The sequence below is a fragment of the Cryptosporidium hominis genome, assembly GCF_000006425.1.
Source record: "Cryptosporidium hominis TU502 chromosome 7 CHRO017083, whole genome shotgun sequence".
Classification (NCBI taxonomy): Eukaryota; Apicomplexa; class Conoidasida; order Eucoccidiorida; family Cryptosporidiidae; genus Cryptosporidium; species Cryptosporidium hominis.
Window position 1 is genome coordinate 1 of NW_667312.1, and position 15,662 is coordinate 15,662.

At 31.2% G+C, this 15,662-nt stretch overlaps 7 protein-coding genes across 7 annotated transcripts; 3 read left to right on the forward strand and 4 right to left on the reverse strand.

Moving 5' to 3' along the window:
• Chro.70336 (hypothetical protein) lies at nucleotides 1-203 on the reverse strand (the record flags this gene model as incomplete). The annotated part of the gene is made up of 1 exon (XM_661674.1): nucleotides 1-203. A coding segment is annotated over one exon (203 nt), but the record flags the coding sequence as incomplete, so codon positions are not given.
• Nucleotides 204-870: 667 nt separating this feature from the next.
• Nucleotides 871-1,527, reverse strand: Chro.70337 (hypothetical protein). The annotated part of the gene is made up of 1 exon (XM_661675.1): nucleotides 871-1,527. One exon carries the CDS (start codon nucleotides 1,525-1,527, stop codon nucleotides 871-873), a length of 657 nt encoding a protein of 218 aa, XP_666767.1.
• A 389-nt stretch (nucleotides 1,528-1,916) lies between these two features.
• On the forward strand, nucleotides 1,917-2,531 carry Chro.70338 (hypothetical protein). The annotated part of the gene is made up of 1 exon (XM_661676.1): nucleotides 1,917-2,531. The coding sequence occupies one exon, from the start codon at nucleotides 1,917-1,919 to the stop codon at nucleotides 2,529-2,531; it is 615 nt and encodes a 204-aa protein (XP_666768.1).
• Nucleotides 2,532-2,654: 123 nt separating this feature from the next.
• Nucleotides 2,655-4,049, reverse strand: Chro.70339 (F6D8.20). The annotated part of the gene is made up of 1 exon (XM_661677.1): nucleotides 2,655-4,049. The coding sequence occupies one exon, from the start codon at nucleotides 4,047-4,049 to the stop codon at nucleotides 2,655-2,657; it is 1,395 nt and encodes a 464-aa protein (XP_666769.1).
• A 406-nt stretch (nucleotides 4,050-4,455) lies between these two features.
• Chro.70341 (importin-beta2) lies at nucleotides 4,456-7,104 on the reverse strand. Its single annotated transcript, XM_661678.1, has 1 exon — nucleotides 4,456-7,104. The coding sequence occupies one exon, from the start codon at nucleotides 7,102-7,104 to the stop codon at nucleotides 4,456-4,458; it is 2,649 nt and encodes an 882-aa protein (XP_666770.1).
• A 1,003-nt stretch (nucleotides 7,105-8,107) lies between these two features.
• On the forward strand, nucleotides 8,108-13,072 carry Chro.70342 (hypothetical protein). Its single annotated transcript, XM_661679.1, has 1 exon — nucleotides 8,108-13,072. One exon carries the CDS (start codon nucleotides 8,108-8,110, stop codon nucleotides 13,070-13,072), a length of 4,965 nt encoding a protein of 1,654 aa, XP_666771.1.
• A 96-nt stretch (nucleotides 13,073-13,168) lies between these two features.
• Nucleotides 13,169-15,124, forward strand: Chro.70343 (dual-specificity tyrosine-(Y)-phosphorylation regulated kinase TbPK4). The annotated part of the gene is made up of 1 exon (XM_661680.1): nucleotides 13,169-15,124. The coding sequence occupies one exon, from the start codon at nucleotides 13,169-13,171 to the stop codon at nucleotides 15,122-15,124; it is 1,956 nt and encodes a 651-aa protein (XP_666772.1).
• The last annotated feature ends 538 nt before the right edge of the window (nucleotides 15,125-15,662 follow it).

Genomic DNA, 15,662 nt, shown 5'->3' on the forward strand with positions numbered 1-15,662 from the left:
TCGTGACGTTTGAGGAGGTGTTTTTTGTTAATGGAACTGTAAAAATCCAACTCATTGCTATTATCATTCTTTAATATTTTATAAATATACTTGTTATCTTTAGTAGTTAATAATAGAGTTGATCCCATAAATCTTTCATTTTTTTCAGTGGAAAGAACCTGAAAAGGAAAGAGCTCAAAACTATTTATGCTTGAACAAAACATAAGTTATTGAATTTGTTTATTTGCAGATTGAATCTACTAATATATTATATTTCTAATCGACAGCAACTAAAACTTTTTATGCGTATTTTAATTCTTACATTCGATGCTCGAAATTATGTGACATCTTTTTTACAATATTTTTTTAATTTATATTCTTGTTACCAACACTAATGAAGTTTATAAATTTACATTTAGATTATTTTGAACTTCATTTTATGAATGCAATGTAATTGGTACACAAAAATATTATTTTCGCTATTCTTTAATCAAATCGAAATAACCAGCCTGGGCAACTAAATCTAGTACGAAAATAAATTTCGATAATCCTTGATGGCATTGTGCTGATTATGTTCTCAAAATATTAATAGTCAAAATTAAAATTTTCAATCAATTATTGCAACCTACGGTTTCCTTTGGAATTAAATATTCGAATATATATATATTTACATTTTTTCCCAGTAATCTAGAACGAAATATTTTTCAATTTAATAATTGGAGCAAAGATGGAAAATAACAGGAGATCGAGTGCAAAATAAATTTAATGGTAATTTAATAATTAATAATAAGTATATGAATATGTATTTATATAAATTAAAATAGCTAAAAATACCACACAAAAATAAATGGTTATGCGTGGTGAAATATTTCAAAATTCAAACAAAAATGTTTATTCAGATCCAATTTCATTGTCCTCGATACTTTCTTCTGAACTGTCTAAACCGTTGTCTTTGAAACCAATGTTCAATTTAGATTTTGTAGTACAGGCGAAAAATAAGATCTTTTGGGACTTAGTGTCATAAAAAAAGTAATCAAATGAAAACAAAGATCCATCATCCAAAAATGGACTTAGTTCGTCATTTCCCATTAATCTATACGAGTATATTTCCGTATATTTAATTTCGACGGCATCTCTAATGTTTTCCCACAATTCTAAAAGAAAACTAGGATAAATTCTTTCTACAATACTTGAAAGGTGATAGTTAATATTATTGTATACAATAGAAAAGCTCTTCTCTTTGAATAAATTATCCGGTTTTATTAAGCTAAATTCATAATCTGGAAAACATTGATTCATTGTACTGATCAAGTTCACCAGTAACTCACGAACATCTTGACGTTGGACAGGCCCAATAGGAGAGTTTGAAATCCATTGAGGTGATACACACACTTCTCGATCAACTCTTTCACTTAAATCACACTCTTCAACAACTTTTTCAGAGCAAGTAAATAACTCAATCCTTCCATTCAAAATTCGATCACCTACATCTAAGTTACTTAATAGTACTGACAATCGGTTTAATCCTGAATGCTCTAAGAAACGCATTCTAGCCTTATTTTCCCAAGTATTTGTTCATAGTTATGTATATTTGTTTCTTAGAAATAAATACCTTTATTTTAGACTTTATGATCTCAAATATAATTGTAAGCCGCTACCGCCATAATTATAATGCTTAATTAAATATCGTTATTTTACTAAAATTTTTTCCGTAATTTGCTAACAATTTGAAACCTGAATATTAATTTTTTGGCGAACTGATTTTTTTTTTTTTTTTTTTTTTTTAAATAAAAATGAACCCGCATTTTATCCCTCCATTTTTAAGCGGACTATATGCAACCAGTAAAGAGTAAACATTTTTAGTTGTAAATTTTTAAATACGAAATTTAAGTATTTGTTCAAATTCAGAAAGTGTTAGTTAAAGTCGTTTAATAATCATGCCTTCAAATAATATTTGCTCCCCGATAACAAATTCAAATGATGAAAATTCAAATGCGTTAATTTCATCTGGGTGTAAGTCAACTGATTGTCATTGCGAAGGTAATGGGGTCGTAACCACTCATACTACATCACCAAACATCACCCAGAAATGCTACATTACTAATTCAGGCTGTCATGAAGCAATTGTAACAACAACAACACAAGAAGTAAAAAGGCACAAATGTCCACCAAAAATCCAAAAGATTCACGAACATATTAGCCAACCTATAAACTATAATTGTTCATCTCAATTAGGAAACGTGCCGTGCAATGTAATGATGAACCCATGCGCGTGTAGTTTTTCAAGAAGCTCATGCCACAGGACTAATCATTGTAACTGTAGTAATGGAAGTGTTCAGTTTATGTGCTGCAATAAGTACGCAAATAGTGGATGTGGTTGTTCATGTTGCTGTTGTTCTACATCGAGCGTTCAGACTACGTTATATCCTGTATATATGTCATTCCCATATAATCAGGGCAGAAATATCAATGTTCCCTACACAGTTTATTCAACACCATTAAGCCATACATACAATCCACTCACAGATAATCAATACTCTTATCAATATTAATGCGTAGACTTAATTAAGACATCAAGTAGACTAATTTTAATTTGATCCTAATAGACCTATGTTTTCTAGTTTTTCTACTTGTATTTTATTAGAGCTTTAGAAAAGCATATATGTATTGTAGGGTTATCCACATCTTCTAATCCATGTTGGGGAACTCGAGCACCAGAATACACCTTCAGGTGAATCGCAGCAACTGCATTTTTGTATGCCTGAGAATGAGAGATGGCCTAAAACCAAATTGAACTTTGTGTACAATGGCTTATATAACAAAAACAAAAACCCAATAGTTAGTAACGATAATAATAATAGTAATGAAATAACCCTGACAGTTTGAACACCGCCGCTGCAGGCGCAATTTGCTGGGATAAAGCGTCTTTTAAGATATTCATTTTTAGCTTCGTTATCAGAAATAGATTCTACTATTGAAGTTTCTTCAAACTGGCTTTTGGAATGACCAACTTCAACATCAGTTGGCTTGATTTGAAGTGAAAGCTGAACATTATCTTGACTTGGCAATTGAATCGTATTTTTTCCTGAAGATTTTATTGATTTACGTAAAGTTTTGGATTTTCTTGAAAATGACTCCATGCTTGCAAAAGACCATAATAGTCCTGCAACAAATCCACCGATATGGGCCCAATTATCTGTGTTTGACATGAAACTTAAGGAAATTCCTATTAAAGAGGCAATAATAACTAATAGAACGTATAAAAATTGCCACCGAGAATTTCTCCAATTTTCTAATAGTAATACAATAATCCCTGCCAAAAGCGCAAAGAAGCAAGCTGATGAGCCGGCAGAAATTGTGCATGGATCCAAGACTGCAGAGGCTAAATTACCAGAAATACCACCCAATAAGTAAAGTATCGCATATCTCCATATAACCCAGCGAGTCTCTAGAATAATGCCAAGTATTATTTGACATGAAAGATTAATGAAGAGATGGATAAATCCAGTGTGAAGCCAAAATGACCAAAAGAGTCGAGCCAACTGCCCATTTCTAACGAGATTCGTATCTAATGCTCCCATATCAAAAACTACCTGAGGAGGAGGTCCAAACAAATATCCATCAGGTATTTTTATCATGGAATACCCGTTCGTAAGCTGACTAATTACTAGCTCTTGTATAAAAACAAAAATAATACTAGATGCAAAAAAGGTTGTAGCCAAATATGAAACTTTAAGCCTTGTTACACTTGAGTCACCACCAATACAACAAAACATCGTTAAAAAGAGTGAATTCCTAGGTGTGTGTTTGCCACGTTTAATTTCGATCATTCTTTCATTTTTTAGTGAACTTTTACCTTCAATATTTTCTTCTGATTTTGGTTGTACAACATGATTTTCGGAACTATCACTTTCATCAAATTTAAATGATTCTGTGGTTATATCCAACTCCTTACTATTACCTTCTTTAGATAGCACTAACGAACTATCTTCACGTAAGGGCATCTGTTGGTCCATTAACTCTGTATGACTATTTAAAGACTGAATATCAAAAATCTTTCTGCCAGACATAAATACATCAAATAAATTAAATTAGTGGCAACTCCTTAGCACACGCACAAAAGGCATAGTACTTGAATAGATATTAATTTTACTAACCAGTTACTTGACGGAACGTAGAACAGTGTCGCGCGCCTTATTACGTAAATGCTAAAGGCTAGATATTCATTAATCTAATACCGAAATTGTTTAACATGTGCATAAAGATGTACAATATGTTTTCTCATTTTAAATACTAGTCAGTTTCCAAGAAATCATTTGAATTTAACAGACCCAGTAAAAGCAAGTATTTAGAAGAAAAGATTAACTTTTATAGAAAAAATTGACAGTTCAGAATATTTATTTACGATAAATTATTAATATTAGGTTTAGTTTGAGTTTTTAATTGAACTCATTGTTTGCGTATCTTACTGCTTTCTTACATATTACAGAGCTTCCTTACCCACTTTATATTACTAATAATATCTGGGTCCCTAGAAGTCTCACCAACTGTACAAATGTTTTCGAGAATAGATCTTTTGTCCTTGGAAAGTAAATATTGAATAAGCTGCCCATTAAACGCAGTTATCAAATCGCCGACTAGCGCTGTGGCGTTCTTCAAGTTTGAATCATTAGGAAATTCGCCGCTATAATCGTTGACGATATTATCAATAAACTGAATAATGCTGGGCACATAGGGCCCTAATATTTCTAGTCTTTTTGCATCCTTCATTCCATATACAATCCCAGTATATCCTTGTAAAACAGCTTCTCTAAGTTCGCCTAAATACTCTATCCAGTCTTCACTATTAACCGGGCCGTCATTGTACTGCGTAATTGAAGCTTGTTGAAATAGTTGCAATACTGATATTGCGTATGGAATAAAATCCTCCCCCAAATTCATTGAAATATCTCCGAGTGCAATTATTGCTAATGGCTTAACTTTCCTATCTACATCGTTTTTAGCCAACAAAGCGCACAAAGTCTTGACAATAATTTCCAAAGATGGATTAATTCCTTTTCCAACTGATCTAACCAAATCGCCAATAAGTTCTATTGAATATTTGCACGTATCGAGTTCATCATAGCCTTGGATTAGAGGGATTATTATAGATATGCACTCGTTTACATATGGAGAGAAGTCATGGGACATTGCTACAATAAGAGAAGTCAAAGAAAGAATAGATTCTTCGGATGAACCACCCTGTCGTAAAAGCTCGAAGTACAATCGAAGTAGTATTTGCGAATACTGAAGTGTTAGTCTTTTCCCAAGTTTTGTAGTTAATGCATATAGTGCCCCACAAATTAGTTGTATATTTAGAACTGCTGCATCAGATCTTGGGATGGGATTTTTTTCCATTAACTTTTGTAGACCAATATCTTCGCCAATAATTAGTTCATGCGCTAAATTCACCAAATTCATATCATTGTCTACCCCAGAATTAGCCACAACCATTGATAAAGCATTAAAACATGCTTGTTTCATATTGTTCTCATCAGAGTTTTCTCTTTTAAATGCTTGTAATAAACTTTGAACAATATAAGGAAACCATATATCTAAAACCTTTTGTCCGCCTTCTACAAACTGAGAAGATTCCGCAATTTGATGTATTATCCAACAAATATTTGTACAGACACGAGGCTCATCTGCCAATAGTCTCTGCAATAATAATGACAATAAACCGTTCGAATGCTCAACAGATTGTTGAGGAGGAAGGCCTAGTAATGGAAAAATAATAGTTGGGTGAAACGTAACAATTCTTCCAATCGTCCATGCGCAAGTATCTCTTACGGCTACAACATTGTCATTTAAAGCCTGACATAAATTTGTTACCGATGTTTCAACAATAGGTTGCATTTTTTGAATGCTGGGGCCTTCAAGAATGCTTCCATAAGCCAAAACAGCAGCCTCTCTATTATGCCAATTTGAATGAGAAAAGTTAGAATGAATAAACCCAAGCGTGGGTTCTAAAATATTATCACCAAGAAGTTGAGAGCAAAGTGTTAAACAAGCTCCGGCTGCTTTAGAAACCGTCCAACTTTCCAGGTCATCATCATCATTCTGTCTTAATAGCGTCTCCAGCATCACAGGTATTAACGCCGCCTGGACTTGGGAGATGTAGTGCATACAACTTGTACTTGGCGATGTATTATTGTGCTCATCCTCAAGCGACAATTCGATCTCTAAATCTGCAATAGTGTTCCAAAATTCAATACAGCAAACAGAAACTGGTTCATATACCCCTTTAATCCCCTTTATGGTCATTGGAGTCAATACTGATAAGTATGAACCCAAGTAATCATAGTATTCAGTAGCTATAGAGACTAAGCATTCGTAAGCCGCAGTTTGAAGAAGCTCTCTTTTATTTCCTTCTGTCCCACATAAAGCGCACAAAACTTGAAAAATTAAATTTCTTTCCATCTCATTTGAAAAGTTGCTCCTTGCAAAGTACAATGCATAGTAGAATGATTTGGTTGCTGCCAAAGCAGTTTCTGAGTCAGGGTCATTCATACCCTGAACAATTGCAGTTAAAATTTGGTTGCTAATATCTTCTGTAATTATTAGGGATGAAACCTCATTTTCGAGTATTTTTGAATCTTCGCACAAATATCCCAAAGCCGTTAATGAGGAGCGTTTATATATAATTGACATTTTGTTGTCAGAGTTATTTTGAACAAGTCTGATTAAATATGGAAGAAGTTCGGGCCATCTTTTACATGGAAGTTCTACACGTCCAAGCTTTGCAATTACTTGGCAAGATGCGCCTCTAACACTTGCAACTGGACTCAAAATAGACTCTAATACTAACGCCTTAATTTTTGATGTAACATTTTGTGGAAGAGATATCCACATTCCTCTTCTTTCAATATCTATTCTGGGTTCAATCCCTGAAACTGCATTCTTTAATAGTAATCCGGCCAATTGGCGAGACAACTCTGGCTTACTCTCATTAAACAGCTCCTCAGCTAAAAGTGTCAAATATTCTCCTATATTTTGCTCCTGGGCAGCTTGGAGCTGCTGTTCAGCATTTTTTCTAATTGACTCTACTGAATTGTGGCAGTTTAACAGTACTTGGGTTAGATCCATTTATCTGCTTCACAATCTGAGAAATTAAAACAATATTGAAAATTTTTGCCTATATATATATATATATATATATATATATATATTATGTTGCACCTATTTAGTTTTAATATAAGTGGATGTTAAACCTTTAAATTAATAATTAAATAATTTATTCAATTAATCCGCTTTTACGCCAGATATGGGGTAATAAGAGGGGGAAACTAATAAATAAATTTCTTTTGTACCAAATAAAGTTTTTTTAAAACATTAACTATTAAAGAAAGATTAAAATGATTATTTCTTGTAATTATTTCTAAAATAACTGATTTATTATCAACATTTGTCCGAACAGAATATTCTAAACTTCTAATAGCATTCAAAAATTTTATTTTTCAAAATATCAATTTCTATCAAATTTTATCGATATTTTATTCTTTGAAATGAATGATTATTATATGCTGAAGCATCATTAATGTTTTAGTTTTGATTTGAATTTAGATGATCTTTGAATCAACAATATAACGTTACCGCCAGCTTAGCCATAGTAGATAGATTTGCGCATTAGTTATTATATTGCATGTAGAAATTTCTCTTATTGGATTAATCAAAAAATAATTATCACAATGGATTAATTTATAAATCCTTGGCTAATTTATTTTTGGTTCCAAATGATAAACCCAATAACGCTACTAAATGCAAACATTAAAACTCCAAAGATTTTTAGTAAGAAAAAAAAAGATAATGAGAATCAAGATAATGATGATGCTGAAGTAATTGTCAAAAAGACGCCAGATGATACCGATGAGGTAAGTATATAATTAATATTATTTTTCATTTTTATTCTTTTAGAATGCAGTAGAGCTTGAAAGACCTCAATTTATCGATGAACTAGCGAACGTTCCAGTATTGAGTATGGACGATTTTATAAGCAAATATGTTGAAGAAGATGAAGCTATTGATAATGAATATGAATCTGTTGACGAACTTGATGCAATAAATTTTGAAGAAAATAATTCTGGTACTAATGGTAAGCTTCCAAGAATTTACATTATTAGAACTCATTAAGTATTTAGACAAGTCATATATGCTTCAAAGGAGATGGAAAGTCGTAATATGGGACTTAAGCATTGAAAACTTATGTGATGAAGAGGCCAGCGTATTTATAGAAATAGATTTTGGAACATCGAGAGAGGAATTTCGCGTACAACTTGAGTCAAAAGAATATATCTTGTCAAATGGAGATCTCAAACATCGCCTGAGAACACCAATTGTGCATAGCCTCCTTAAAGATAAGCCTCAAAAAATAAAGTTTCACCCTTCTTTTGAATATAGAGGCTCTTATTATGATATTGAAAAAGAAAAACTCAAGCTTTCTGCCTGGAAATATCATAATTTTAGACTAAATACATTAGACGCGATGTTTGAAATCAAATTAAATACATGCGCAAATTCTGATCTTCAGCATCAGTGCTACTTGATGAGATTAGGTGATGGCCATACATTGGAAAAGGCTTATAGGATTTGTTTCAATCTATACTTCCAGGAAATTTATGATTTTCAGCTTTCACTTGATCGATTTGAAATAAAAGAACTATTAACTCATGATAATATTATGGACAGAGTTAGTTCTCTAAAAAAAAAGGCCGTTGAAAAAGTTCCTCTTAATAATAATTCTTTATTTGAAATAGATACTAAAATTAATTCAAATGAATTCTTGTCAGAATTTACCATTATTGAAAATACTGAATTTGAAAGTTTCAATAAAAGTAGATATCGAAATTTATTGGGAAATAACAATAGGATAGGTAATGATCCAATTAAAAAAATATTTCAATATATTTCCTTTAATTATAGTGAAAATGAAGTGGGGAATGTATTAACCGAAAAATCTAAAGCTAATAGTAAAACATTGAATTTAGAAAGTACGATAAATGAACAAGGGAATAAAGGAAAAATCGAATACAATATAGTTGATCAAAGAAAAGGAATCTGGGATACTTTCTTGGGGTTTATTGGCCTACTAAAGGAAGATCAAAAAGATAGTGTTCAAAAACTTGATAGTTTATTAATAGAAGCAGAACTAGACCAAGCAAAACTCCATCCTGCTAATTGTAGCCCAAGATTAAAAATTAACATAATCTGGCCTACAACTTTGAAAAATTATACTATGTATAGCAATATGCAAAAAGGTACCAATTGGCCTGTATGGGAAAACCTAGGATCAATTTATTTGCGAGGAACAATAGCAGATTTGGAAAATTGTTTCATTGATATAGATGTCATTGATTGCAATAAAGACAAAACAATAAACTCACAGGCAAGAACTCATATCCCACTAAAAGGATTGATTGAGACTAATACAGTTATTGAATCGAATCTATCTGAACCTCTGTGGTTAGCAGAAAAAGTAAAAAAAACTGAAGAGCGTAGAATACTTGCTACTTGGGAATTTGGGATGATTACAGGAAATATTTCATTCAAGAATTATCCTTCACAACGACAGAAAGGGAATTTTATTCATTTTGTAAAAGATAGATTATATTTAATGATTAAAATAATCAAAGTTGACAATATTATAACTTTTGAGAATTTAGAAAATACTCTAGTTAATATTTCAATCACTCATCAAGGGTTAACCTCAAAGTCTAATTCCAATATTTGTAGCAGTTTAAAAGATAGACCAATAGATGATTACATTATTTTACCATTGCAGCTACCACCAATATCAGAACTTTACTTTTTTCACTTAGAGAGTTTGGGTGAGATTTATATAGACTTATGGGTTACTTCAGATAATCAAAACGGTTCTAAAATGCAACATGCAGGATTTACTTCTTTCACAATTTGGGACACAATATTTTCTATCAAAGGCGCAAAAAGACCAACATCTGAAAGATATTATAGTTCTTATACATCCGGCTCAAATGAAAAGTTAAAGGTAAGAGTATTGGAACAAGAAGTTCCGTTAAAATTCCTTTTCCCAACAGATAGAGTTGCTAATATTTCCTTTGAAGCATTTATTACTCCAGATATATTATCTATAAAACCAAAGGGTAATCAAGCAATCTGTTCAAAAGATACTGGAATAGCTGAGAAAATTGACATTTTTCTAAGAAGTCGAGTAGAATTTTCACCGAGTCAGGCACCAAAAGTATATCAAAACGAAAAAGCTTCTATTGAGGTAACATTAATTAGTAAACTGGGCACAGGAATAATTGGGAGATTCTTTATATTTTCTTCTTTTAATCATAGAGGAAATGAGCTTATGCTTACACAATTCGTTAGACCAATTCCTGCGCCAAGTGGTATTATTACTCCAAGAGCAATATTTCATTTTGTAAGATGCATCCCCTTCATTAATACAAGTTTTAGAGAACCTCCAAAAAGAACAAGAGACAAGTTTAACAATGAAACGTCTAAAAATGATTCTTTAAAAAGGGGTAGTCAAGAATCCAAAAGCGCATATTCGTTTGATAAGTCACATTATTGGTTCACCCCAGACTTTACACTGCTGAGTAATGGGGGGGGAGTTATTGACCATTGCCTTTTGCATGTTTCCTTATTGTTAAAGCAAAAAATTCAAGCTTTCGTATGTATTGGCACAGTTGCTGGGGGACATTTTCATTCTTGGGTAATGTCATGGCACTTTAGCGAGGTAGATAATAGCACATATATCAAATTCTGGGAAGTAACAACAGGACAAATCTATATACTAAAAAATAGGTTTATTTCCCAACAAAGAGCTCGAGAGGTAACTCTGAGGTTTAGGAAGAGGGAACGCCTTTTATCTGCCGGAGTTGAGCCACAAAGTAATAGTGTACATATAAAGACGATAAAACTACCATATAGAAGTATTGACACTATTTTTAATGAAATAAATATTTGGTATAATGTTCAAGAAAATATAAATCCGGGGTCAATATTTTTTGATCTATGGAATAGTTCATTATTTATTTCGTGTACGAATACACCTTTAGTTCATAATCCTGGGTTCCGAAGCCAGCCATATTCATCAATATTAAACAAATCAACCATTAAAAATATGAAGAATCTATTAAAAAATATACTACATTATGAGATTCAATCTCGTAGGAGTGCACAGAATCTTGGAACAAGATGGAATATGGACCCAACGTTAAATCTTTTTTTGGAAAAAGGTCTGGAAATCATAGAGCTTTCCGAAATATCAAGCGAAGAAGAGTATCCTGACGTTATGACAAAATTTAGTGACTGGAAGTTTGCCATGGAATCAAAAGTTCCATTAATGCATAGAGTGTTGGGATTTCCACTCTCATTTAATCATGCAAACCCAAAAACAATTGCGGAAACAGTTTTCGGGAAACTTGAAATTTTATTTACAAGAGATAAATCAGCAACTTTGACTATTGCAGTTTTAATTAATGGCTATCCAAATCATGTTTTGTGTTGTAGAATATTCATTTTGGTTATTCAAAAAGTCAGTGAAAGAGAAAGGAAAAAAATTTTGGAAAGGCAAGAGAAAAAAAAATTGAAACAGGAGAAATCATTTAAAAACGAAAAATCAAATTCATTAAAGTTAGATTTAACAAGTTCTAAATTTGAAGAAAATAATGATATTAATCAGGCTAACATTAATTATCAAGATGGATTTAACATAGAAAATAATAATCAAATTATTAGCGAAGACACAAAAAAAGCTGTACATAGTAGTGTTCCATTGGTGACGGCTGACTTCATAGGTATATTAGACAAAGAAAATAAGATGATACGGAAAAGAAGAGTAGTCTTACCTGAAGGTAGCATTTCTGGAAATCTTTGGATTTCAAAAAAAATTAAGGATGATGGAAATTTTCGGTACTATATTGAAGGAATTGAAAATTCTGTCAGTGAAAATTTAAATATATCAAAAAATAGAGTATGTGCAACTGAGTTGAATTATGAAGGTCAAAGAGTGGGGTTTGCCATCTTGCCTGGCCTAAATGATGATGAAATGAGTCCTTTAGACTTGATGTATGAAATGGCTTTAAAGGTGGACGAATTATTGAAATCAGACAAAAACTTTATCGAATTTACTGGTGGGGATGCTGTACTGGAATGGGATTATGAACAAATGGAAAGCGGAGGAGAGGATGAGGAAGTGATCCAATACATAGAAAATGAAGATAATTCTGATGTCCAATCAGAAATAAGCGAATTTGAAGAAAACTTAAGCGAAGAAGAGCTTGATGAAACACTCGAAAGTGAATCAGAAGAAAACACAGAAAACATTGAATCGGAAAATGAAGACGATATAAATTGTTTAAGTTCTAATAGTTCTAGCTCAATATCGAATACATTTTCGAGCTTGGTCGAAGAAAATGAACAAAATACAACTTCAAGACATCTATTGAAAAGAGAATCAAATGAAGACTTCAATTCCGATATTTCAAATGGATTTTCTGATACTTCAGTAGAAAATGGAATAAAAACAGTAAGGTTTGAAGTACGGGAGAATTCTGATAATTTAAATAGTTCAAAAAATAACCTCAAAACCAAAATAAGTTCAAGTGTTTCTGAAAAAAAGAATCTGAAAAGGTTTACAAAAACGGGGAAATATATAATTTATAGACGGCCAGAATATGAACAATCAAAAATAGTTAGCAAAGAGCTCATAAATTCCAATACAATTACTAGCGACTTATCAGTATTTCCGGCTGCAACATTAGCAATTAGCTTAGCAAGAGGCCATTCTGAGATAAGAGAAAGCGGATTGTTAAGTGCAAACAAGGAAACATATTACAACATAGAAAAAAGTAGGTACATCAAAAAAACAGATAACTCTGGAAATAAAATGCTTACTCATTCGAGTTCAAACGACTTACTTTCTAATATGTTTTATAAAGGAAACTATAATACATTTGCAGAAACATTAAATAAAAAAAATTCAACAAATAATGAAATGATTAACTCAATAAAGGCTAACAAACGTTCAATACCTAGAGGAAACTCTATTACCTTTAGAAAAAACTAAAAAATTCCAAATTTATGTATTATCTAAAATTTCAATTTGTTGCCGCATTATCAATTTGTAAAAAAGACTAAATTTTTCCTCGATACTGAAGGCAAAATGAATAATGAACTTAATACTACCATAAAAAATATTTTAAAAATAAATGAAATTCAAAATGACGATCTTGCTTTGATGTTATCAAGATATATTCAGAAAAACTTTTTAATAAATACAAATAATGATTTTTTTGCAGACGGGGAATATATTCATGAAGAAATAATTAAGGTATCTATTGCAATTGTGGCAAATTGCAATTTAATTTCCAGCACAAATATTAAAGGGAGAGACAATATTTTAATTAATAGTGAGGGAGTTCCTGTTTATAAAAATTATATTGAATTTGAGAATTTCAAAGATTTAAATAATTGGATGATTAATCTATATGATCGAATACTTTTCTCGAAAAAAGAGTCTTTTCAAACTGAAAATATAGTTGAAGAAAAAATGCAAAAATTGATAAATGAATTGAATAATTATGAAATAATCCCATTTGAACTCCCAATAGACTTTATTACGTCAATTTATAATTCGGGGACAATATCGTCAGGTAGAATAGTTGATTATTTAAGATCAATGTATTTATTATTTAATGTAGATGACGGAAATATTTTAAAGCATGAACCCGAAATTAAAGATAATATTTCTCACGAAGATATTTACATATATAACGACGAGTTAACTGAATATCTTTCTGATGATCAAGAATTAAAAATAAATAACATTGGAAATAAAGGATCTTTCTCAAAAACAGTTGAAACCGAACTTTGCGAGCCTAGTGTTAACTTAAATCTTAGGGTCAGCTTTTCTATTGGCAAGTTTTTTGAAAAAATGGAAACTGATTTAAAAACTTTAGAAGAAATCGCTTTAATATTTTTTGGAACAATAAGTTCGACTTCTGAACATATGAATAATCCAGATAAAAGAGATATACTTTTAAATGTTTTTTATAAAAACCAATTAATTCACTTAATAAGACAAAATATTAATAGTATTAATATTTCAAGTCGATTTTTACTCATTAAAGTTTTACATAGAGGAAATTTTGGCCAAGTTTATGTAGGGCTTGACTTGCTATCATTTAAGTTAGTTTGTTTAAAAAGACTTATGGGAAGCTTGTCGGATGATCAGTATTTAAGAAACTCTATAATTGAAGCAAATTATCTTAACATTCTGAGTAAATCTTCAGTTTCAAAGTTTGTGCCCCATTTTATTGATGTTGTAGTGAATTATAATAATATATTTATTATTTCAGAGCTTCAAGGTAAAAATTTACTATCTTTTATAGAAGATGATTCAGCAAAAACGTATTTAACTTTAGGCGGAATTCAGAGGATTATTAATCAATTATTAATTTGCATTAAACACCTTCATGAATCACTTAAATTAATTCATTGCGATATTAAACCAGAAAATATAGTTATTGCAGGTATTGATACACAAGACATTTTTGGATATTTAAACAATACAAATTTTGACAAAAAAGACGAGATAAATATTAAATTGATTGATTGGGGAAGTTGTTTAAGTATTGACCAAGCGTCAAATACTAGAAATTCTTATATCCAAAGCAGGTATTATCGATCTCCCGAAATCTGTTTAGGACTAGCCTACAACGAGAAAATTGATATTTGGAGTGTTGGATGTGTAATGGCAGAATTAGTGCTTAGAAAGCCACTTTTTGACCATAATAGTTCAACTCAACAATTGTTAGCAAACATCATTACAACTATAGGTAAAAAAATACCAATACGGATGATAAATAACTCTTCAATAATAAATCACTTCATTACTCATGACGGACATTTATTCGATAAAAACTTAAACAAAATTAGACTTTTTACTACATTAAAGGAAAATTCCATACATAAGAACAGAATAAATGAATTGTTTTCGAACAATGGTCCTTTATTTGTAGATTTATTAAACAAGCTTCTCTGCATTGACCCCGATGAAAGACTTTCTGCATCTCAAGCATTGAGTCATCCTTGGTTCAGTTATAATTATCAGAATTAATCTAGATAAAATTTTTATTAGTTCTTTCTGGCGATGTAGAAAATCGCGAATAATGACTTTACTAATTATTTGGATTCACTATTTTGCATATTTATGGAGGGGTTAGATTTGATTTTTTTTGAGGGGAGCTGGTTTATTTTTTAAATAATTCTTCTATTAAGAAGAATAATGTAATTAATAAGATATCATACTATTTCCAAGTGAATTGATTGGAAAATACTATATTTTACCCATAAATATTACTTAAAACTTTGATCGGTTAGTTATGAATGTATCTTTCCCGACCATTTCAAAGATAGTAAAACAAGAAGAAAATAATTATGTATTTTTCGGTGAAAAGGTAAGCTAATCATATTTTAATTTTATAGTCAGTACATTCAATCATTTTAGATAAGTATTCGTGCCTGCAGCCAAAGCTGTGAATATCTAACGGTTTTTCAAGATAATGAATTATGTGGGGAAAACTACCAACTGGGACTTTCAAACTTGGGCAGTTTTGAACATTTTGATTCAATATATAAAAGGAGTGGTTTTGGAG